Source organism: Pelodiscus sinensis, chromosome 19, assembly GCF_049634645.1.
Source record: "Pelodiscus sinensis isolate JC-2024 chromosome 19, ASM4963464v1, whole genome shotgun sequence".
Classification (NCBI taxonomy): domain Eukaryota; kingdom Metazoa; phylum Chordata; order Testudines; family Trionychidae; genus Pelodiscus; species Pelodiscus sinensis.
In genome coordinates this window covers 19810016-19835294 of record NC_134729.1, presented here as the reverse complement: position 1 = coordinate 19835294, position 25279 = coordinate 19810016, and the positions used below count along the sequence as shown (strand labels likewise).

Sequence of the window (25279 nt, the reverse complement as noted above, 5' to 3'; positions counted from 1 at the left end):
GTTTCCTTTTCCATATAGTTTCAGCAGCATGCTACTGATGACTGCATGCATGCCTGGACAAAAAATGCACATTTTTTTCCCTGCTATTTATAAACTCTGGTTCAGTTAAATGGTGGAACTGAAGTTTTTATAATTTGGCTACAAAAATAAGTGTTCAAACCAAAGTATTAGAACCATCTTGGTAATCACGGATAATAAATAGGCACTGTTGCTTCTGCAGCTATTGTTGTTTCTGTGGTTAATTCTATTTAGAAAACAAATTGTTCAAAACAGCTTTTGTCTACCAGTTGGGCTCCATATGTTCATTTTCTTTATTTAGGGCCAAATTCTCTCTCACTGGTGTAAATTCAGAACAAAACCACTTAAATTCACAAGTCACACAGCAACCTACAGATATTCAAGCACTCTGAGGTCCCTTTTAATATAGGTGACTAAATATGAAATTTAGGAGCTCACATAGGTACTCCAATCAAAATTTTCAAGCCCAAGTTTTAAGTCAGGAACCACAGACAGTGCTCAGTTACAGCTGTGCAACTACCCAAGAAAATGGGATCATACAATGTCAATGAGGTCAGAACCCGGTCTGTAGAAAGAACACTGCTTGTTACACACACCTGGATAAATCTGTGCTTCCAGCAATTAGGAATAAAAAAGTCATCCTGGAAGTGGACCAAATTTGATCTAGAATGAAGACAGAGGGGGAATATCTACATGGTAATTAAACACGCATGGCTGCCCTATTGCAGCTGACTCAGGCTCCCACAGCTTAGGCTAAGGGGCCCTCTAATTGCAGTGTAGATGTTAGGGCATGGGCTGGCACAAGGCTGGAAGGTCTCCGAACTTGTGCTACAGCCTGAGCCCAAACGTCTACACTGCAATTAAACAGCCCTTAGCGCAATCCAACTGGCAGCAGCCAGACACGGGTCTCTAACTGCAGCACAGCACATACCCAGTAAGGGAACTTACAGAGCCATTTAGAGTAGAATTGTCCTTTAAAAGGAAATAATGTAAAGGAAACCAAAGATATAGAATATTAAGGCAGCTACTCAGTTCTTAGCTCTCCTACCTGTGCCTAAACATGCCAACACATGAAAATTAAGATGACTCAATTGTAAGACTCATGCAATGCTTCGATACAAAGGAGTGCGTCAAGATCTGAGCAGCCGAATTGATGAGAAATTATTTTTCTTTTCTCCATTGAAGAGTCCCAAAGTTAAAAATAACCGCTTTTGTATTTAAAGAGCATAAGTGACAGCTTTGAAATATATCAAAGTACTGAGTTACTTTTAGTTGAGATCATGGAAATTAAGCCCTTCCATTGTCAGTAACCTAATAAGCCAAGTTTAATGCTTCCATAAACATGTGACAAATTCAGCAAGAAGAGAAATTATGAAGGACTCCTGAATAGAAAACTTTGGGGTGTCTTCAACACAGGAGCTACACAGTTGCTTGGAACCATATAGCAAGCTCAGTTTCACAGTGCATTAATAATGCAATCTACCAGCTCTGCCATTCTTACCCTATTCACACCTCAAAATGCAGCATCAGGCTGTCAGGCTGAATGAGGTGTTTCCCCAGGGAAGAGGTAAGGCCTCCATGAATTGCTACACTTATCATACATCACAGTATCACTTGTATTTTTGGTTTCCTCATTCTTGGCATCATGCAGGCTTTAACATGCTGCACCATGGCTACCAGTGATAATCAATGGTGGTAAATTAAGGAAAAGCAGTCCATGTAGAAACACACAATGCTCTTACTTGGCCAACACTGTGCATGCTCAACGCTCAACTCAATGCTTAAAAAAAAAAAAAAAAAAGATGATATCTCTGTGACAAAGTGGGGATTGTATTCCTCTTGTGATGTTGCATGTGAGTTCCACTGTCCTGTAGCAACCCCATGTGTGTGCCTCAGTTTCTCCAGGCACTGCACCAATACATAGATGGTGATGAGAATTTTGATGCAATTGCCTCCCACTGGTACATAATGACGGATGCCTTTTGTAATCTAATCCTGGGAGGGAGGTGAGACCAGGTGACACCTTTTGCCAGGGAAGTGGGACAGAGGCTAGGAGGAGCTCAGCTGAAGGTGCGTGGGTTAGTTTCGGCTGGTTCGAGGTGCAGGGATGGGGTGAGGGGCCTTGGATTATACAGCCTGATTCTGGTTTCTGTGCTGACAAGTCTGTTCTACCTAGGTTCTCGGTCCATGAATAAGCCTTCTGTTCTACCTGCTGGATGAGACACACATCTGACTGTGCATGGGGGCGCAGGGCCCTGTGACAATCACCAATTAAGGCAGACTTGGATATGCGCATAAGAACAGCCACACTGGGTCAGAGTAGTGGTCCATCTAGTTTAGTACCCAGTCTTCTGGTGGCAGCAACCAGTGCCAGAAACTTCAGCAGGAATGAACAGAATGGGGTGATTTCAAGTGATCCACCCCTGTTGTCCAGTCCTAACTCCTTGCAGTTGGCGGCGTAAGGATACCCAGAACATGGAGTTCCATCCCTGACCATCTTGGCCAAAACATTCTCCGTTAATGTATCCAATCCATTTTGGAACCCAGAACAAATACCAGACACATTAATTTCTAAGCAATAGGTATTTACCCTCATGGGACAGCCTCCCAGCCAGACCCAGACACAAACTTACCCCTTGGTTTCCTTGAAATTGGATTGTTGGTCTCAATCCAACAGAGTCCTACAAGACAAGAACAAAAAAAAAAAGTCTTAGTCATAACACATACAATCTAAAATATTCAAGTAATAGAGTGTGCATTAACAAGGACAATACACATGTTTTGAAGGAAAAGAACAACTAACTAACCACGAAGTATTTCTGCTGCTCTTTTAAGTTGAGCATTTAGAGATCTGTCTCTAAGACAGTAAGCAATGCCACACTGAATTAGACAATCTATTATGCTACCAGTAGTGCCTAATACCCCAGGGAAATACTTAGCACAGTCTTTCATACGTGCTTCAGAGGAAGGCAAAAATCCTCCAAAGCTCCTGGAAACCTTTGAAATGCCACATGCCGAGTTCCTTCCTGACCCTTCTAATCATTAACTTACACCTTTAAATATAATACTTGAGGCACAATGTGCAATACTTAAGTGGTTTGTAAGCCTACAGTCTTAGTGGAGCTTAATGAAAAAATCTGTTTTGAGTACTCACATCTAGAATTTTAGATAAATTACCATTTCACCTGTCAGGTTCCTGTTAATAGTATGTTGCAACACGGTTGTGATGCTTTCTGGTTGTCTAAAGAAACCAGCAACTGTGACCTTAATTTGCTTTCATTCCAGTCAGTTGCAATATTATTTCTTCAGTCACAATCCTACACGCTTGTCACAGACTGAATTCAATAATTAAGTTTTTATTTAGATTATGAACACAGCATAATCACATCTCAATAAAATTAAAAAAAAAAAAAAAGGTTTGCATTCCCCGATACTTTATTCTTCAGCTTCCAGCGTCATTAAAGTTTAATAATCTCCCCCGCTCTGCTGCCTCTGAAGTATCAAGCTAAGATTTTTTCAGTGGTAACAGTTACCCAATTAACTGCTTTTTAACATCCCTAGTACCAGCCTCCCAAGTGATGAAAAGGAAGGAGTTACATACACTTTGACTATGGTCATTTAAAGGGACAGAATTCCATTAGGATTTCTCCCTGAGCTGCTTTGACTTTTCTGATGTTAATTGAGTGCACGTAATAGAGAAATTGTCTGTGCTACTTCCACATATCTGGAACATGCTGACATTCCAGACTACAATGATTTATCACACCAGAAAAAAACAAAAAGTAAGAGGGTGTGCCTAGCAGTGAAAGAGTTAATGTTAAGCCGAGTTTCCCTACTGAATTCTATAAAGGACTTTCCAGACAACATCAAATTACTATGCCTTAGCAAAGAAAGCCTGACATAAAAAAGTCTATCACAAAAGAAACTCAGAGCAAGATGAAACCCACTAAGCATCACTGCACATCCATTATGATTTTAAGTCACTGATGTAACTTCCAACAATGTAACCAAGTCAGGTACCCACTATCACTGCAGATGGACAACAGTGGTCTTGAAGTCTGGAAAGATTCACTTTCTGCACTGTACTGAACACTTCGCAGACACAATATAAATTCATGGTGAAATGATAAACAATGTCTTTTATGCACTTCACACAGGGTTCACTAAATTCTTTAAGTGCCACGACATTGCATACCACAGCACACTGTTCATAGACAGACTGGCCAGCTTTTGTTCATGGTGTCAGCATGTACTGTACGTTGTAGATCCGTAAAACCAAACACATGTAATTTAGTCCTTTTAAAATCATTTCAAAGGCATTTTAAATGCTGCATTTCATAAGAGCACTGTACTTTCTGTATATAGTTAGTTTTAAAAGCATCTGCAATTAAATCTGGAAAATTACTTAACTAGAATAAAAACAATTACATGAGGTTCAGAAGTACTGTATGCAAATTATGACATTTTTATCACAGAAGTTTTTATAAGTGTACCTACCCAACAAGCAACATTCACTTTCACACCATTGCAGAAGATGATTTATGAAAGATTCCAAGAAAAGGAGTTTCATGAATTAGGTGACAAGCTTTAGCTTTTTTTTTTTGGCCCCCTCCCCTACACTGAACTTCCCTATAACCCAATTAAGGATTATCTACTGTACTTCCCTTCCTACACTCAAAGTGATTTCTTTGATCTTTGTGGGTAAAGTCTTTCTATCCAATGGCCCAGATCTTTCATAGGCTCTGAAGGACTCTAGATTTCGGGCCAGCATTTTGGTAGATCTCCAGCTCTTGCAGCCATATGTTATTGTGAGATTACATTTAAATTGAGATTACATTTACATTTGTTCTGACATATCTTGGATTTTTTTCCCTAATATCTCTTTGATTTCGATATGTTCAATTTAGTAACTGTTGGGGACGCCTTTCCTATCTAAATGCTGCTTCCTTCAAGGTCTCCGTTAGCTAGTACAATGCCGCCCAGGTTTATGAACTGCTCTGCTTTCCTTACATGTTTGCTTTCTGCTGTGATGCTGCTGCTTGCTGTCTGTATCTTGAGGATGTTTGTTGTGGTATAACTAAATTTGAGCCAGGCTTGGCCTACTGTTTTTTCATGTTTTGTCTGAATTCTGCTCGGTAGTTCAACATCACTGGCAAAGTCTCCCTCTTCTAGACACTTGCTAACATAGTTCTTCATAACACAGTCTGGGGCAGCACCAAACAGTGGACATACCCCTCTACGGGTTAGTGTTATTTGCTCTGGTTCATTATTATTTCAGCTGCCTCAACACAGGAACTACAGGCAATTATAAACGGATTGAAAGGTTTCACTCTTTCCACAAATACAATTATGGCTACTTCACATAGCAACAGACCAGAATCCATAGGACATGTGTCTCCAAGCCACATCCTGTATTACAGCAACAGGGAGGTAGCTATTCTGTGCACTCACAAAATCACAATTGCACCAAAGCGGTATAAAATCATGGCTATGTTCCTTTCTAGAGCAGCACACCTTTTCCTAAGAGCCAGGCCAAGTCAAACAATGGAGAGTTTGTATACAGTGTAGTTGTAGCCATGCTGGGCCCAGGATACGAGAGAGACCATGTGGGTGAGGGTGGATCCAATAAAAGATACTACCTTGCCCACTTCGTCTCCAGTTGGAGATCTTATAAGTTTAGTAGACATTTAGTTCCCAAAGATTTAGATACAAGCACAGATTTTTCACACCATATATGATCTGAGCTTGGGAGCAAATTGTCAAAATTTTATTTTTGAAAGATGCCCAACACCTACCAATGCATTTACCTGGGGTGAAAAATAAAATGCATCTTTCTTAATTCATCCATCCCACTCACGAAATACAGGCAGTCCCCGACTTACGCGGATCCGACTTAGTCAGATCCGCAGTTACGAACGCAGCTTTTCTCGCCCCGGAGGACACGGACTGAGGGACCTCGTGGTCCCGCCGCCCGTGTACTCCGGGGCGAGAAAAGCTGCTCCGCGTCTCCCTGGTCTGCAGAACCAGTCTTTGTGAAGCCACGGGGGAAGCCGGCAGCAGGGCAGCCCAGGTGCGCCTGGGCTGCCCTGCTGCCGGCGTCCTCAGAGGCTTTGCTCCCGGTGTCCCTGGTCTGCTGGAGATGGTCCCCAGCAGACCAGAGGCCCCAGGAGCAAAGCCAAAGCGGCGGCGGGGTGCCGTGCTTCTGAGGCTTTGCTATGGCAAAGCCTCAGAGGCGCGGGACCCCGCCTCTGCTGCGGCTTTGCTCCCGGTGCCTCTGGTCTGCTGGGGACCGTCTCCAGCAGACCAGAGACACCGGGAGCAAAGCTGGGGAGGCGGAGGGGCGCTGCCGGTTGGCCTCTTAAGGGGGGGTAGTCTTATACGGCGAGTATAAGACGAAAACCTATCTTTTAACTAATAAATTAGGGGGTCGTCTTATACGCCCAGTCGCCTTATACGCCGTAAAATACGGTACTTTAGAAAGTGGCATCCATGAGAATGAGCAATAAAATGCATTTTAAACCACTTGCAGCCTGGTTCACTTAGGTGTCTGATAGAGGAGACAGGGAACAGATCAGACTGAACGCCTCGCTCTCCAGTTTGTTCTCCACCATGAGTCAGAGTAGATCCAAAGCAGAGAAAGAGGGCAGATGGTGGAATACAGATTGATAAGATCCATGGTGTCCAACACGTTAGCCACATGTGGCTTAGTGGGTATTTGGCTGGTTGAGTGTGGCCAGTTCACTACTGCAGTAGCCACCATAATGGCAATGGCTTCAGAACTGGTTAGACAACAACTGGATTGGACCCTGCATCTTGAAGAAACTAGGGATGTTAAATTTAAGATTAAGTGGCTAATCGAATAGTTGACGCAATTTGCATTGACTATTTGATTAGTTGATAAGGGTGCCTCTGCCTTTCAAGTGTAGCAACAGACCCAGGCCTGCTGCTGCACTTCAAAGGTGAAAGCGCTGCAGGGAGCATGGAGCTCAAGCAGTCCTCCGCTGACTCCGGGCTCCATGTGGCACTGCCACTTTGAAATGCCACAGGGAGTCCAGCATCAGGCAGGCTTGGGCACCACCAAGTTGTGATCCACTGCCAACAGAGACAGACTGCAGGCTTTATTGTGCCTCAGAGACTTAGAGTCCTAAGTTCTCTGGAGCTAAGCTAACACTCGGCGTAGGGAGGGTTAGAACAGACCTGCCTGAAGTGGATTTGGAGGAAGACTAAGCTTGAGGCTTATGAGAATGCTCCCTGCTCTCCCAACAAGACTTGGGCCAAACCAGACTCCACTCCGGATTTGGACCTTGTGGTAGGAGGCATGGTCTTCACGGAGTCAGGCAAACGGATGGTGGGGTGGGATGGGGGAAGTCTCAGCTTGGTTCCAATTGCTGCCTCACGGCCTTTTCTATTACAAGCTTCTTACAGCAGCAATTCCCACCCTTCCCAGCCATAGCTAAGGAACAAAGGAGCCCTTATTGTTATATAGAGAAGGTAGAAAACATGGCCCAAGTGGACCCTAAAAGCCCAGAAGAACAGAAGGCAAGTAACTCCATTTTTGTTTAAATCTCATGGCTTATGTTCCAATCCTAAGATTTACTCAGCACAAACAGACCCCTGTACCCCCCACTGAAGTCCTGAATAGAGCCGTTTTGATTATCTGCTATTTGTTTTGTTTCCAACCCCTCACCCCAGTCTGTCTGCAGAGTGAAATTACATGCAGCAAAAAACAAAGCAAAAACATCCAAAGGCTTGTTGCCAAGGAATCGTAAGAGATCCACATCTCTAAGTCCCAAAGTTCATTAAGAGTTCTAGTAACACAGCATACAAATCCCATTGGTAATGTTCTTGGGGTATACTCCTTACAGACATCAAACGGTGGGTGAAGAAAATTCAAGTTCACTAGTCACCAACTAATTAAGTTAGCTTATGCCCTTCTGAGAGCAAGAGAGGCTGAACAGAGATGAAAGAGGTCTATCACAAGGTATACCAGAAAGACTATGCAGGTGCACCATCCATCCAGAAACAGGAACGGCAAATCACCTAGAATACTGTCAACTCATCTGTGCTTTTAAGTGTGACATTTACCACCCACTACTTCTATTATTAAAATGTGGTCTTCTTGCAATCCCGGGTGGCAGCATCTATAAACCCTTGACATGATTAGGACTTCATTGGGCTAGATGCTTTACAAACACGGAATAAAAAAAGACAGTATCTACACCAAAAAGGTCATTTGACTTGGGAAGTGTTAACCCATCCAAGTTAATAGTGTAGAAACCTATACTGTTTTCCTTGCCCTTCAACCACACACTGTTTCAGTATAGTGAGGACTGCATCTCCTCAGCAGTGTAGTAGTAGTTTAAATTAGATATGTAACTTCATTTCTTTTCCTATTAAAAAGTTCAAACTGAAGTTTTGGTCATACTGCCAATACTGAGTTAAAGGCACTTAAAGATTTTAAACTTCTAGAACTATGTGGCTCTGTCTTGGAAAATTTCAGCACTAACAGATGTGGAGGAAAAAAAACAACAGGTACCGACTTTCATGGTTTTGCACAAAGACTGCCACCAATACCAGCCCCTTTGAGTCACATGAGAGGGTTACACAGCAGTCAATTTAGGGAACAAGACTTACAACTCCTGTGGATTAAGTTCAACCTGTAGCATAATGGAAAGATTTTGTATTGAGAGTGCAAATACATACCTACAAACACAACCCATCCCTACACTGACAATAGTGTGCATCAGCAAGCCCCCAAGCAACTGGCTTCCCTGTCATCCGGATTTCACCTCACAAAGAGCACTAGAGCTAACTCAGCTCTTGAGTCTATTCTCTCATGCACGCCCAGATACAATGATCTCTTCTAATCCAGTTAAAAGCAGACTGTACTGGAAAGCCAGCACTGCATTTCTTTGTACAATCCTCAAATTGAATGTTAACTGGGTTTCCCTGAATTGTGAACTGCATTACAGGAAACCTGTTGTCACTTTACTTCCCCACTGCACAATAGTTTGAGAGATGTAGGAACTTCCGGCAAGAGAAATTGGACACACTCAGAACTGCAGTATTTCTATGACTTCGGAGGCAGGATTTCAGAAGAAGAGAGTAATCATAATGTCTGTGGATGGACCATTTTGAAAATGACCCCATGTTTTAAATAATTGTCAAAGGATTTAAAATTTTCAAAGTGCCTGTATACATAGGATAGAGGAAGAAAGGGCAGGCTTTATTTCAAAACCCGTAGAAATATCAGGAACATGAAGAGTCTTCCCATGGTTCATTGGAGACATTGTTGAATTGTTAAGATGTCTTTTCACCTAAGTTTTCATTAGACAGCAGAATTTAGATATTAAAAAACAGTAACAGATTTAAGTTAGGGATGTTCAAATGTGTTTAAACATGTAACCACTGAAAATGTCACTGGCTACCTGTTTACGGTGGGGGGGGGGGGAGAAGAGGGACAGCTCCCCCCCGTCCACGGCTTCTGTGTCTGAAGCAGCAGCACCGGAAGAGGTCAGGCAGGAGCTGGTGCTCTCAGGTAGCCAGATAGAGGCAGCTGCATGGGGCAAGGTAGGGGTACACAGGCAGCTCACCCCCGCCCCCCACAAACCCGTAATCGCTGAAATAAAAGCCGGCTCCCCCATCCATACCGGCCACTGCCTGTTACCTCCAACCCCACACTGATGCCTCGGCTGTTGCCTATGAAAGCTGGTTTCCCACATGCAGTGGCTCCCACCTCTCCCCAGCACTGCTGCCTCTAATAGAGAAGCAGCAGCATTTCAGGGGTGGGGTGGGGGAGTTAACCTTGTACATTAACCGATGAGCCCGAGTTCACATCCCCAATTTAAAAGTCTCCCTTCTGCTGATCAGCTTTCAGTCTCTTGTCTCTGGTGAGGTTATAATTTCATTAGAATTCTGTTAGAAATTAGTTAAGAGATAACCCTAATTAGAATAGTGATAGAAATATAGCCGTGTTAGTCTGGTGTAGCTGAAACAAAATATAGGACTATGTATCACTCTAAAGACTAACAAGATGGTTTATTAGATGATGAGCTAAGTGGGTCTGGCCCACGAAAGCTCATCATCTAATAAACCATCTTGTTAGTCTTTAAAGTGCTACATAGTCCTGTATTCCCTAATTAGAAGAACTTCAACTCTGCTTGAGTAGCCCAGCATAAGGCATCCAATCTGTAAAAGACAACAGTTACATTTACAATCTGATGTGGCAGTCTTGAGGAGGACAGCAATATAATCACTAAGCATCTTAAACTATGCTATGTGTACAAACAAAAAAAGTAAATCACTAAATCAGATCCCTGAACTTCTATGGCAGAAAAGTTTCCAGAATTTGTTTCATTGATCTGAATCTTGATGGAAGAACCCAACTGAAAACCACACTTTTAAGCTTAAGCCCATTACAGATAGTAAAACTAATCCTAATTAAGCTCTGACAACACCCAGATATAGATCTAGTAACATGAATAAAGAGTCAAGATGAAAAAGGAACATATGGAGGACAACTATGAAAATGTAAACCTTCCTAAGACTCTGTAAAAACTTCAGCAACAAGTGTTAAGATCTAAAATCAACAGCAATAAGAAGTTATACATTATTTGTGCGTGTTATCAGTGAGGTTATTGTGGTCTAAGGTAGACCAAGTGTTAGCCTTAATCTTCATCCTTTTGACATTTTATACAATTTGAACTCATTTAGAGCTCCCATTTTGTATACTTATCCATTTATAAAAATGAATACATCAAGTCTGAAGTGGATCTTAAACACTGCCAATTAAAATATACCTTCAACATTAACAGCATATGGCAGGAACTGATTCTATTGGTTGGGAGGAATCTAAAGGCAGGAAGTTATTTCACTCGATTCCACTTGTTTCTTCCCATTTTCTGTTCTCGAAAGTAACTTACATCAGAGCTAATTGAATCAGGGTGGACATGGATAAGGCGGTGAGAACACGTAAAGAGGAAAATTTCTTATTGTAACGAGTCATTCCTGGTTCCTATTCAGACCTATTCTGATGGTGCCAACTTTGCATATGAATTCTAGCTCAGTAGTTTCCTGTTGCAGCCTGTTTTTGAAGGTTTTTTGCTTGAAGATGGCAACCTTCAAGTCTGTAAACTGTGTCCAGGGAGGTTAAAATGTTCTCCCACTGGTTTTTGTACATCACCATCTTGAGGTTTGACTTGTGTTAATTTATTCTTTTGCGTAGACAGTCCAGTTTGTCTAATGTACAGGACTTGACAAACCCCGGCGAGAGTTACTCGCCAGCCCCACACCGCGCATGCGCCAGACTGGCACTGTGCATGCACGAAGCACCAGTGAATGGGACGCACAGAGCGACTGGCTGAAATCTACTCTCCACGGGCAAGTAGATTCAGCGGTTTGTGGAGTCCTGCTAATGTACGTGGCAGAGGTGCATTGCTGGCACATAACAGCATGTGTCACATTAGCAGATATGCAGGTGAATGAGCCTTTGATTGGATAGCTGATGTGATTAGGTCCTATGATGGTGTCACTAGGGTAGATGTGTGGACAGAGTTGGCAAGGTGGTTTGTTGCAAGGACTGGTTCCTGGGTTAGGGTTTCTGTTGTGGGGTGTGTGGTTGGTGGTATGTATGTTCTTCATGTTGGAGGCTGTCTGTAAACAAAGACAGGCCTGCCTCCCAAGATCTGAGAGAGCAAGGAATTGTATCTAGGATGAGTTGTACATCCTTGATGTGTTGGAGAGGTTTTAGCTGCAGGTAATGGATAAGGGCATTCTGTCGCTGTCTTTGTAGGGTCTGTCCTGTAGTGGGTGACTTGTGTACACACGATCCATTGCCTACAGACAAGCCCTAAGATAACAACCACATTTGCTCCAGTCCCTCAGACAGGCTCTCTATCAAGCATTCTTAAAACTGCAATACCCACTTAGGTAAGTAAAGAAACATTACCCACCTGGCTCTGTCAATTTTCCATGTTCAGAATTCTTAACTTCGTATCCACATCCACCCTGACTAAATTAGCTCTGATGTAATACTCCCATCTCCATATCCCTACTATCTGTTTCTTCTTCTTTCACTTAATGCATCTGATGAAGTGAGTGGCAACTCAAAAGCTTATGACAAAGAATAAGAGTTTTAAAGTGCCCCTGGACTCCTTGTAATTTTTTAAAATGAAGCATCAAATGAGTAGTAGAGTTATCAGTAAACAAGGCAGTTCAAAGTGCCAATACTTTTTCCAAAGTATTTACTATTAAAAGAACTAAATTAATTCTGTTTTAGGGTTTTTATTGTTGTTTTCGTTTTGGAAACTACAGTGGATCTACTTATGACTCCAATCATAGGGTTAGGCATTATGACTGGAGCCAATTACTTCAGCAGGCACTTAACTAAAGCACATGAGCAGTACCATTGGAGTCTCATTACTTGGTGAGTCAAAATGCCTCAAGACTCTTGCAAGAAGTTTCAGAAGCGACACAGAAAATGAAAACCACAGACAGGCAAGGAAGGGAGTTATATCTTTTGACAAGAGGCTTGTCGGACCTGATGTATGGAAGGAGGAGTTGTCATAATGAAGACTCTAAGGAAATGGAATGTGCTCCAACAAGAAGAGCCAAGTCAGTTTTGGGAATGCACTGGCTCAAGAGATTTCAGAATTAAAAAAAAGTCTAACCTAAATCTGAGCTGCAGCTAATGCTGCTGAGCTACCGTAAACAAGGTGTGTTTAAATGAGCCAAGCATATAGCAGCGTGTGGCATCATGGATAAAAAGAAGGGGGTGTATTTAGTATGGAATGTTTGAACAGGACCAGTAGTACAGTTCCCTTCCTAACTTGTCCGTTGCCTGTATTAAGAAATGTCTATGAGTTTGCCATACAAGTCACGGAGCATGAGTCACATGTATTTCAAGACTTTTCCCCTAATGGCTTCAAAATCTAGTTTGACGTATGAGTCTGTAATCCTGAAATTTGCAGAAAGCACAAGATGTGTAAGAATTTGGTCTTCTACTTCCACTGGGTATCTGAAGCTCAAGGTAAGGAGTTGGTCTGTGTGGGATACATGATATGGATCTGTTAGGATAGAGCAGATGAAATACAAACTGGGGATGTGAAAGGTTAACCCGTTGGGGCAGGAGCAGCTCACCATCCACTGCAAGCAGGGGGCTGCTCCAGCCCCACAGGCCCTGCTGTGGACAGGGGTGCTCCAGACTGGCCGAAGCAGCTCGCCCCAGCAGTGGGCCCAGGTGCACTGCAGGCAGGAGTTGCTCCAGCAGGACTGGAGCAGTGCCTTCTTGCGGTGGGCAAGAAGAGGAGGGCCCACTCTAACCCGGCCGTGGCCACACACCTGCATCCTCTTTAATTGGTTAAACATCAAGTTTAATGGGATTTTACATCTCTAATATACACACATGAACTTAAATGTGTGAATCAGTTGCCTCTACATGCACGCCAAATTTGAAAGTAACTAGATTTACAACTAATCAGGACAGTGAGAGCCCTAGTCCTAGAAGTTACTTCATCATCAGCCTTTTATCCCCAATAAAATCATGGCATCACAAACAAAGACAGGGAGAACAAGAGTCTTGCAACCTTTCCAGTAAGGTGGAAGCTTCTTCGTAACTACTTTGAAGAATAGTTATGAGCCTCATGTATCCCCAAGTGCTAATTTAGCCACAGGCACAGGAGACAGGACGGAGGCTAGATTTTAAAACTGTCTTTTGACTTTTGCATTATTGGAATGGTGCTGTAAACATCTACAAGTTTTGGTGAACAACTTATGTACAGGTGAGAGCAACTCACCACAAGACAGATCACCAACAAGGAAAAAAAACACTATACTTTACAGGATTGTGCATGAAGTGCTGTTTCCAAAGTCACATTTCTTTTTACCAATAGGTTATTCAACAATACGAAGGTGTGCCTGAGTATATCCCATGAACTGTAAATCCATGGGATTTTCAATACTGGAACTCTAAACTAGTGATAAAACTTCACTGCTTTCACTGTTAGTCACTCTAACCCTACCTTTGAACTAGAACTGTTGCTTTGAAACCAATGTGAAGTGCTCTAAGGGCTTGGCTTGCCAACACTCACATAAAGCAGTGCCATGAGTTAATAAGACTACTCACGCAAGTTAAATTATTCACATGCTTAAATATTGGCAGAATAGAAAAAAAATTCTGATTACTTGAAAGCTTTCTTCTTTTATTACTCAAAGCCCATAGATCTGGTACAACGGGTACATCAGCCTGCTTACAACTTGGGGCACAACTAGGGCCCATCAGTTACTGGTAGCAAGGAAACTCTACCACTAACATTCCCCACCAGTTGAGGCTAGGTATGTAAGAGGTTAACAGGCTGGACCCCGCCCATGGTGGTTAACTGGTTAAACGAAATGTTTAACCAATTAACTAGGGATGTAAAAATAGGTTAGACAGATTCTATAACCATGACTACAAGACATTACGAGGAACTAATAGTTCTACTTTCCTAAATTACAGATTGTATTCAATATACTTTTAGGGAAAAAGAGTACGATTTTCCTAATGCAGACAACTGGAAATTCCCACTATCGAAACAAAGCCAAGTCTTTGGACATCTGCCCCCATCTCTATCTGGGCTGATCAGTATCTCCTGGAAAGGGCCTTATTACTTGGAAAGGCCATTTTCAGGTAAGCATCACAGTCCCCTGCTATGCTGCATGCTGCTAGGAGCCCACAGTGAACTGGGGAGTCCCCAGCTCACACCGGGGTACACAGCAGCTGCCCCTTTAAAATGCGCCGAGGCAGCATTTTAAAGGTGCAGCCCACTGCACAGTTAAAGAAGTGAGCTGTGCCCACAAAAGCTCCTGATACTATCTACATGTTGTGTTAGTCTTTAAAGTGCTACCATATTATTTGTTGTTTTTTAAGTTTATCCTGTACAGACTAACACTGCTACCTCTCTGAAGCTTTTATACCTGAAGCGTGGCTGCTAATGGGGGCTCTTGAGACTTAGGCACAGTCTTGCTTCCATTATCATTCCTCCCATGGAGCTGGCCTGGGGATGCTGCTTACAACATGAGCAGCTTTTCCAACCCTGCATGCCTGATATCAGCACGGCTCCAAAGGGTGAGAAGGCAGACAGAATCTCTAGCTCTTGGGCCTTCCTTTTTCCTTAAAGTTTGCAGAGATAGCAGCTGCTTCAAATACCTCACAAGCAGCAGCAGAGTTAACGTGTCAAGCTCCCCAAAAGGAAAAACAACAGTCCCGGAACGCCGCTGGGAATTAAGAGACACTGAGTTCAACTGTTAGTCAGAAATTTGAAATAAAAACTGGAATTTCCCCCCACAGAAAAAGCCTGCAGCTGGCTGTTGAGGATATAAATAAAACTACAGGGAACTTTAGAGGGAGGGGCACTCCCCTACTGCCAGTGATGGTGCACTGGTTCTGCTGAAAGCAGATGAAAATAACCATTCTAATGGAACTGCAGGTCTCAGCACAATGAAGAGTTGGGGCTGGTCTCTATTTTTTGGAGAAGTAGAAACATGGGAGGCTTGTAAGATTAAAGGGGGGAGAAGAGTACTTGTACTGGTCATGATCTCAACAGTAGGAGAAATGAATGCATCCCTACAGTCAACTGAAGAGAATCTTGTTGGAAACTAGAGAAAGGAAGGAAATTTTTTTTTTAAAGTTTCATCTTGAATTTTAACTTAAAAAAAGCTCTTTTGGTTTAAAACGGCCCAGATGCCATCAGAATATTCTGAAACCACGTTGGAGTCAGTTTCCTGAATTTTTTTCCCCCCAAACTGTATGATATTTTGAACAGCCTCTACCACTTTGGAAAGTAAGTGGATTGAACAGATCAGAGAAGGGAAGAAATAGCTGTGAAGTAGCCTCAAGTTTTCTATGTCAATAAAGCGGTCAATTACTCCCAACTTCCATCTGTCTGATATGTAGCAGATCCAACAGAGGCAAATTAACAATACATTCTTCTAAGCTCCTTAGTATTCCCTGTTTGATGAGAGGGCTCCAAATAAAAGCTCTATTACTATTTGAGTGCAAAATTACCATGATGTATTTGCAGAATGGCTTTAAGTTACATAACCCTTCCCTTTGAGCATAGTGTTAAAAAAAACTGTTTTAATTTCAACTTCAGTGCCGATAAACTTCACTAAAAGCTCTTGTTCTTGTGAGAATTTTCACCTTGCTGCAGTGCCATACTGTGTTTTTACTTGCAGTGTATGTACAAAAATAAACTTTTAATGCCCAAGAGAACAGATGCCTCTGAGACATGAGATGTAATATTCTGAATCTCTTTTTAGCACCAGCAGACAAATATTGTGAAAGGCATCTCTAGTAATGAAATTACTCACTGTACACCTCAGTTAAAATCCAGGGACTTAAAGGAGACATTGCTTGCAACCAGGAAAAAACAGGACACAGTCGTCCAACAACAAAAAAAGCTGCACATAGTACAGTTCAAGAGTGTCTTTCAGAAGGAGAAATGCAAGAAGTTCAATTGCTTACAGAAATGTTTTTCAAAATAAATGGAATTTTACTTTAGCACATTAAGTTAAAATAGTGCCTAAGATTAGGCACTTAATAAATAGCCAGATTTTCATAAATGCCAAGTGTGATGGATATGGAATAGCTATGTAATCCAATTCAGGTTGAATCTCTCTAGTCGGGCACTCTTTAGTCCGGCAACATCCATGGCCCAGCATGATTTCAGTTAGTCGAATGTCCACTTATGGGTGTGGACAAGTTTCCCACTGTCCAATAAAGTTTGTTTACAGCCAGCCAGTCCTGAACCTCAGTGTTGTTTGCTGTTATTTAGCTCTACTATAGCCCTAATTGTCTTCTACGAGCATCACCAATGCTTCCACTGCTCACCGGGCTGCTAGACAATACCGACTTCCCCGTGCTTCAGCAAATTCTCTGGTTTGGCACTGGTCGGGTCCCCAGGATGCCAGTCTAGAGAGGTTCAGCCTCTACTGAACTGTAACTATTTTATAAATGGCATTTGAAATAGTGAGGAAATTATAGCCCAATATACAACCCTGTTTTGATCTAGATTATTAGGGGGCAGTGAGAAAAACAAACAGGGAAGTAAAACAATCTAGATGAGCAACCTCTGAGCAAAAATCTGAGGGGATTACAATACAATATGAGAAACTATGAGCTCTGAAGATCCTACAACCTGCCTCCCATGAAGATGCAAGCTTTTTATTTCCAAGCTAGAAACCCAATGATCACAAAACAGTTCACAGTTCAAGCTCTTCTCAGGAGAAGAGGCCAATTGTCAGGGGGACAGGTTGACAGAGAAGCTGTCCTCCCTCACGTCCAGAGAACAGGAAGCCTTAGGAAAAGACAGGCACGCAGAGAGACTGGTTTATTGTTTACAATCTGTCAAATGTTTTGTTCTAAATAAATGCTACAAGTTGACCCCTGGGGGCACTGAATGGCACTATCATTGCTCCTGGAGGGAACAGATCTTTGGTGCCGGGCGTGCACTTAACTCGGGCTGCTGCAGTAAACATGATAAGTACCAGGGGATTGTAGTTCAAGGGTAGTTTGAGAACAAGAGAATCAAACATTCCACCCTGAGACAGGGGACGTCTAGAATAGTAGCTCTCAACCAGGGGCCTGTGGCAGAAAGCCAAAGACCTGCTGTGGAATTTTTACAGCATTTTGAGGGGGGCCTCAAACAAAAGTCTGAACATCCCAGTTTAGAGGCCTGAAACCTATACGAGCACACTCCAAAAAACCACCAGACGCAATCAGACTGGTAACCTTGACACCCAGCACCCACCTCTGCCAATGAAGTCAAATGACTGCTACCAGCCCTCAATGCCTATGAAAAATCCAGGTATACAGTTTGGAAACATTGGCAACAATATTTTACACCTGTTTAGCATGCTGTATCTTCACAATATAAGTGGCTTACTAAAATGGCCACTTGCCTACTATCAATTCAAATTACCAGCCTAAACATCAATAAGAAAACAGGGCAGTGATGCGCTACCTTTTTCTTGACACAACCCACGGGAAAATTTTGGTTGAGAAAAAAGTGTGGCCCCTTTAAATGCCATTCCACTCGCCTGCCACACCTCTCCGCCCCCCCCCCCCCCCCAAAAGACAGCCATGACTCCCGGGTTGCACACCGCCAAGTTAGGGTACTTCTAGACTACACACTTCTTTCGAAAGATCTAGACAGCCACAGCTTTTTTCGAAAAAGCAATCCACTTTTTCAAGAGAGAGCACCCAGGCAATCTGGATGCTCTCTTTCAAAATAGCCCTGTTTGTGGTCAAGAACCCCTTTTTTCAAAAGAGCTCTTTCAAAAAAAGGTGTCCTTCCTCATAAAATGAGGTTTACAGCTGTCGAAAAAACCCGTGTTTTCGATTTAATTTAGAAAACGTGGCCACAGCCTAGACGCAGGTGAAGTTTTTTTTTTTTTTTTTTTTAAGGCCACTTTTCAAAAAACCCTCTAGTCTAGACATAGCCTTAAGGTCCCATACAATGGGGTAACTCCAGTACCTTCCAACCCCCTAAAACAATGCAGGATTTTGAAGGGGTTTTTGTTCTTTTCTCCCACAGAGTTAGGATTTCAGCGCAGTGGAATTTTAAACTAGGCTAATCATGGAGAACTTTACTGTGCCATTTTAAGTTTTACCCTATTAAGGTAGGAATAACCATTTTCCAGAATAAGATGCATGTACCTCAGAAGCCCACCAGCACACTTACCGGTTACATTCCGATACTCTCTAAAAACGCCTTATGTTAAGAGTTCAAAAATTAGAGCTACTAGCCTTACAATAACATGTCTAAGTAATAGCTTCATCTCACCGGTGATTTTTAGCTAAACAGGCACTAGACTCTACGGTGACTTTCTACTCACCTTTACAGTTTTTACTAAAAGGAAGAAATACTTCAACTAAAAGAATTTAGGAGCGTATAGGAAAAAAACTACAATCTGGAACATGTCACGGTTTTATGTTTGGATAATTACTATTTTATCATGATTTATTTGCTTTTGATTTAACGCAGGCAGGTCCTATTGCTACAGTTTAATTGATATTTTATTGTTTTGTTCACTCACATTCTGAGTATTTGTCATCTTTGCCACGGACGAGAACATGTAAAAATAAACTTGACCATAAGAGACCTTCCGATAATTACTGATTAAAGCTAGTCCAAAAAGGTTTGGGGAAGTCCATTTTTGGTGGGCTGGTTTTTTGAGTTGGCCATTATGAATAAATTTAGTCAGAGGAATAACCAAGAACTCTCACCTGGCATGCTAAAATTCACAGTGCTACAAAAGGCTGAAGAAATCTGGAGGCAACTAGTTGAGAAGATACTTACAGCCTTTCTCCAAACTCACTGACAAAACTCTTTTGACTATGGAAGCAAAGTTAAGCTCCTTCATTTTTACTTGTCAGAACATAATAGGCCAACCAACCCCCAAATGCCCACAACTCTCAGCATATCCAATAGAGTGAAATGGCCTTGCACCTCATAAGATCAAACAATATTCATCAATTCTTAAAACATAGTATGATCATTCAGAACGGTCCAGCAGTCTGCTAAGATGATGTCTGTTACTGCAGAAAGCACTCCCATCCGCAAAGTAAGAGCATAAGCTTTGGAAATTTCTGTTAAACATGGCTTTTTAAGGGTTACTCTTCTCTCTATATTTGTATATGAGGAGCTGAAACATTAGCAGTAATGAAAGCCAATACTGGGAGAGTATAAAACAAGTTGAAACAACATTTCCCAGAGTAATCGAGTATGCGCTTGCAAATTCACAGTAAAAAGAAAACAGAAGTGGAAATAAAAATATCTACACGTTCCGCCCCTAATGGATGATATAACAGTTCTAGGAAAAATACATTCTGCATAAATGCAACAGTTCCCCAAACCCATTTCTTACAAAAAATGGCCGATGCCTAGTGATTAGATTATGTAGGGGAAATGTTTTAAAATGAAAGACCGAGTAAGAATTTAGGTCATCTCTAAAGGCCAGCACTTCTGTCACAAGGTGCTACTGTCTACTTTCTAGCTTAGTTCTCTTGGCTGAATCACTAGCACATTTCATGACTACACTGTTGCTCAAAAACAGGATAGGGATAAAAAGTGTAATGACTACATTTTCAAAGTGTATATCAACAAAACAGATCTTTCCTTTTGCGATTTTTGCTTCTAAAACCCAGGATAGAGTTCTTAAGCAACAATGCAGAAAAACTAACAAACAGCAATAAAATGCACATTAGCAAATTTAGAACAAATGTTGTAATTGTGCAATGGTGTTAAGGTTATAATTACTAACATGTTTCAAGAAGCTCAAATCATATATAAGTTCAGGAGGTCTCCTTTGTATGAAAGTTAGTTTAAAGAGATCTGAGTTCTGGCAAGATTCCCACTAAGTCATTCAAACTCAAAACTCTGCAGATTATCTGTTTGATGCAACATTGATTTTTCTGCAGCAGTATTTTATCGGCATTAGCAGATCTTGTTAAAGTGGGAAAGGAATAAAAAAATAGCAGAAGGAAACAATATTCCAAACTCTGTTAAAGATGAATAGAGGAGTTATTTTCCCCTCTAAAGATTTTAAGCAGATTAAGATCCAAAAAATCAGTAATAGTAAACTATGCAGTTAAATTTCATTTGATTACTATTTTAAAAGACACTCCCTTGAGGCAACTTGAGATCAGGTTTCATACTCCATCAAGAGAAAAGCTATCCTGAACTACTAGACTTGAGATGTGATCAGCTCTCAAAGGGGAAAAAACCCAGTTATTCCCAGGAAGAAGAGAAGAGTTAAGACACTGAAGTATATGAAGAGATGTTTAAATGACACAGTTCTTTTTTATAAGCTAAAAAAGATGAACTAGATAAATTCATGGAGGTTAGACACATCAATGGCGTCCCTAGCCTCTGTTTGCCTGGAAATGGATGACAGGAGAGGGATCACTTGATGATTCCCTGTTCTGTTCACGCCCTCTGGGGCATATGGCATTGGCTACTGTTGGAGGACAGGATTCTGGGCTAGATGGCCACTCATATGTTCTTACTGAGCTAGGTTCCTAGATAGCTTAGGAGCGTGGTGAAGGATTTCCCACATGCAGACTGGAAAAGCAAGGCATCTTTCACAATACTCTTCACCAATTAATCTTTCCAAAATAAAAAAAATTTAGAATAATTATTCCTGCAGGCCTATTTCTGAAAATACAATCATATTACTTTCAGAAGAGAAGTAAATCACAACTCTTGTCCATTTGTGAAGAATGAAGATTCCATAGCACTTTTCACTATTAACCTGAAACTGTGGCCAGTCATAGCCTGCTTCAAATCCCTTTCCTGTTCAACTGGTTAGGATATTTTCCCCAAGTTTCTGTTTCAAACTTGTGTAGTGTTGTAATGCACAGCTGCCATGTTCCACTCCAGAGGGGATAGAAGCAATTCCTGTACATAGAGCCATATATAGAACTAAAGTGCAACTACAGTTAAAGTTGTGTGCATCTTTTTTTTTTTTTTTTTTTTTTGTGGAAGAGTCCTCTGTCTTCTATGCCTCCTTTCCCCAAATTAAGAGCTACTGAGAGTTGTATAGGTCCAAACTGGAAAACAAGAAAAGTGACCGATCCAGTCACCCTTCCATCCTTTCCTTATTAGCTTTTGTTTGAAATCATTGGTTTTGGCCAAAGCAAATTTGATATTAGTTTGTAAAAAAAAGTTTAAGTAGTCTCTCAGTTTAAACAGTCAAGTAGTTCAAAGAACTCTTTTTCATACTGAACAGTATCAAATATAGGCACAGCTTAATACTACAGACCGTTTATTTAAACTCCCTGTTTATTTTGGCTTCAATCTTTGTCCTGTACAAAATCCTGGATTGTGAAAGGAAAGAGCTGCTTTGCCACATAACAAAATGTCCCATGGAAGGCTACTTCTTCCACAACTGTACACCACACCACTCCTTCTCACCCACCCCAAATAAGGTCAGAATATATATAAATTAGTACTCCAAGTTATTCTATCATAAAACTTCAAAACTAATGTAGAGGGAGTTTTTAAATCAAGTGGCCAAAGTACACAGGGGTGCTATAAAGCTTAATTTATTAATATCTGCCAAGCACTCAGATCCTCAAACAAAAGCTGGACCCTAATCAGTCGGAGTAATATTGGAAATAGGAACAAAACCTAAAATCCCCTATCATTCTGGCAGTTCCAAGCAGTTATTTCTGGTTATCACAGTCATGTCTAATAACTGATAAATTCTGCCACAATTAGGCATTTGTTGCTAGCCTCCTAATTATTACCAAAATGCATTTGTGCATAAGGGTATCATTGATCTTTTAACAAAACCTGGTGGGTTTCACGGAACCTTCAAGCACATTTTCACCAGCATTAAAAAAAAAAAAAAAAAGGTATCGAACGGGCCCTGTCAAGTTGCAGTCTAGTCATTTTAAAAGTTAATTAAAAATAAATCCAGGTAATGCACCTGCTCTTTTGCTTGCGTCCCGATTCGTGTGAGTTCACAATTATTTTCCTGTTTTTTAAAATATTTGTTTAAGAGAAAAATCTCACAAACAAAAAGGTATAGTCAAACAACTTGACTATACTGAGGGAGGATATGATAGAGGTCTATAAAATCATGAGTGGTGTGGAGAAGGAAAAGAAAGAAAAGTTATTAGTTTCCATAACAGAAGAGCTAGAGGACACCAAATGAAGTTAATGGGTAGCAGGTTTAAAACTAATAAAAGAAAGTTCTTCTTCACACAGCGTGTAGCCAGCCTGTGGAACTCCTTGCCAGAGGAGGCTGTGAAGGCTAGGACTATAACAGAGTTTAAAGAGAAGCTACATAATTTCATGGAGGTTAGGTCCATAAAAGGCTATTAGCCAGGGGATAGAAATGGTGTCCCTGGCCTCTGTTTGTCAGAGGCTGGAGAAGGATGGCAGGAGACAAACTGCTTGATTATTGTCTTCGGTCCACCCTCTCTGGGGCATCTGGTGCTGGCCACTGTCGGCAGACAGGCTACTGGGCTAGATGGATCTTTGGTCTGACCCAGTACGGCCGTTCTTATGTTAACTTCCAAAGGAAAGAACTGACAATGTACATTTGATAGCAAATTTGTGTAAAGTAAAGAAAGCAAAAAACAAAAATGGAGACAAACAGTTCTTTCCATTAATGTAACAATAGATAGCCAACGTCACCTCTGAAAAATTGCTACCGATGTCCCTTGAATCAAAAAGTTCTACAAAGGCTCAACAGTTGTATTCGCTTACTAGCACTATGCATAGCAAAAAACAGACAAGTTATATTTCCAGCTATAAACTAATAAAGGGAAGACAACCAACTAAGGATAGTAGAACTACTGGGCTATTTTGTACAATAGAAGAATATAAAATATAAAAAAAAAAAAACCTTGAGACTACTCCGGTAAAAATCCACTTGTAATGGAGATCCACTCTATGTAAGAGGACACTGTCTTTGGAAAATTAGAAAGGAAAGCTGAGAAAAAACCATTAGAGAAAACAAAGGCAAGGTTCATCGCACAGACAGGCCTATACAGTCACTTCAGCCTGTCATTTTTAGTTCAATATAGGCAATAAGGTATTCTGTCCTATACAGAAGTTAACAGCCCAATAACAGACCACTGAAAATAAGTTTGCCACACACAAGCCAGCGAGAATGCACTTTCAGCCTTATTCAACAGAAAAACACTGAACACATTCAAAACACAGATTAAATTCCATGGGAAATAAGGTATTAAAGGTGCAAGAGTTTCTTAAAATTGCAGCTCTGAATTCTTCCTCACCTATTACTCTACAAACAAGATGCCACCTTCCCTAAATTCCATTTGTGCTGGAAACAAGTCAAATCAGGTCAGTGCCCCAACACCCAAGATGCAAATGACAGCTGAACAGATAGTTAGAGTTAGGTCATTTTCAGAAGTCTTGAAGAAATGTTTTGCTTATAACAATTCTATTCCTTTTATTAAAATAATTTTATTAGCTTTCTACTCAAATTCATATTACTGAAGTTTATGGTAAGACAACTGCACCAAATTAAGCATCAGCCAGTAATATTATCCTTAAGCGTGTAAACAATTAGTGTACTAATAATAATAAGTGTGAAATAGTACAAGTAGGGTGACAGTTCATTAATGACTATTCTTTTCTACTAATAGGATTATTGTTAACCTACAGCCAAATCATTCATTTAAGGGTTTGCTTTTAAACATGCAAAACTGCAGACAGAATTGGTTGAAATAAGTATGCACTATACTTCAGGACAGCCAGAGTTTCTCCACCTTGTTAGAGAGACACTGTCTGGAAGTTTAAGTATCAAATTTAAGTTATTAGCAAAGCAGTTTGAAAAAAATCAAAAATACTTAAAAGAAGATCTCGTAAATTTGGGGAGCTGGTTTATATTGTTTTAAAGAAATTCAAAGAAAGGCACTTTGTTCGGATTTAAATAATTCTCTACAAACAGCCATCAAAACTGCAGTACTGTGGTAGTGCATGAAAACCTGAACTCTTTTCATTACCTAACTTTTGCAATTCATTCAGTTTAATAAAGACAAATTTAAGTTTAAAATGTTCTCTTTTACTGAAAGATATTTTCAGAAACACAAGGAATTCCTTTTTAAGCTGAGACTGCAGCAACAAGAACTAATATGAAAAGGATCCTCTCTACAGCTCACAAGTTCTAATATGTGGTAAGAAAATTTTTAGATCAGTTTAGACATGGGTTAGTGACTACTGTGAACAGCAAGGCTACGTCTACACTGGCCCCTTCTCCGGAAGAGGCATGCTAATTTCTAACTTTGGAATAGGGAAATCCGCAGGAGATTTAAATATCCCCCGCGGGATTTAAACAAACATGGCCGCCGCTTTTTTTCCGGCTTGGGGAAAAGCCGGAAAAGAGCATCCAGACTGGCGCGATCCTCCGGAATAAAGTAGGAATAAGAGATCCTTCGGAAAAGGGCTTTATTCCGGAGGATCGTGCCAGTCTGGATGCTCTTTTCCGGCTTTTCCCCAAGCCGGAAAAAAAGCGGCGGCCATGTTTGTTTAAATCCCGCGGGGGATATTTAAATCCCCCGCGGATTTCCCTATTCCAAAGTTAGAAATTAGCATGCCTCTTCCGGAGAAGGGGCCAGTGCAGATGTAGCCCAAGTGTCACTGAAGTACCACTGCTTCATTTGCATGCAGTTACTAGAAAACAGCAAACAAACATTTTACACAAGTAAATACTATTTTTTCCAAAGAGGGATTACTAGATCAAATAG

General features: G+C 41.1%; 1 protein-coding gene across 2 annotated transcripts in view; it reads right to left on the bottom strand.

The window, feature by feature from the left end:
• Positions 1-25279, bottom strand: part of ELL (elongation factor for RNA polymerase II) — a 95014-nt gene that overhangs the window by 52712 nt on the left and 17023 nt on the right. For both annotated transcript variants that reach the window (XM_075902904.1, XM_075902903.1), the window contains exon 2: positions 2652-2699. In XM_075902904.1, coding sequence (XP_075759019.1) covers positions 2652-2699 — 48 coding nt within the window. The remainder of the gene's footprint in view (positions 1-2651; positions 2700-25279) is intronic.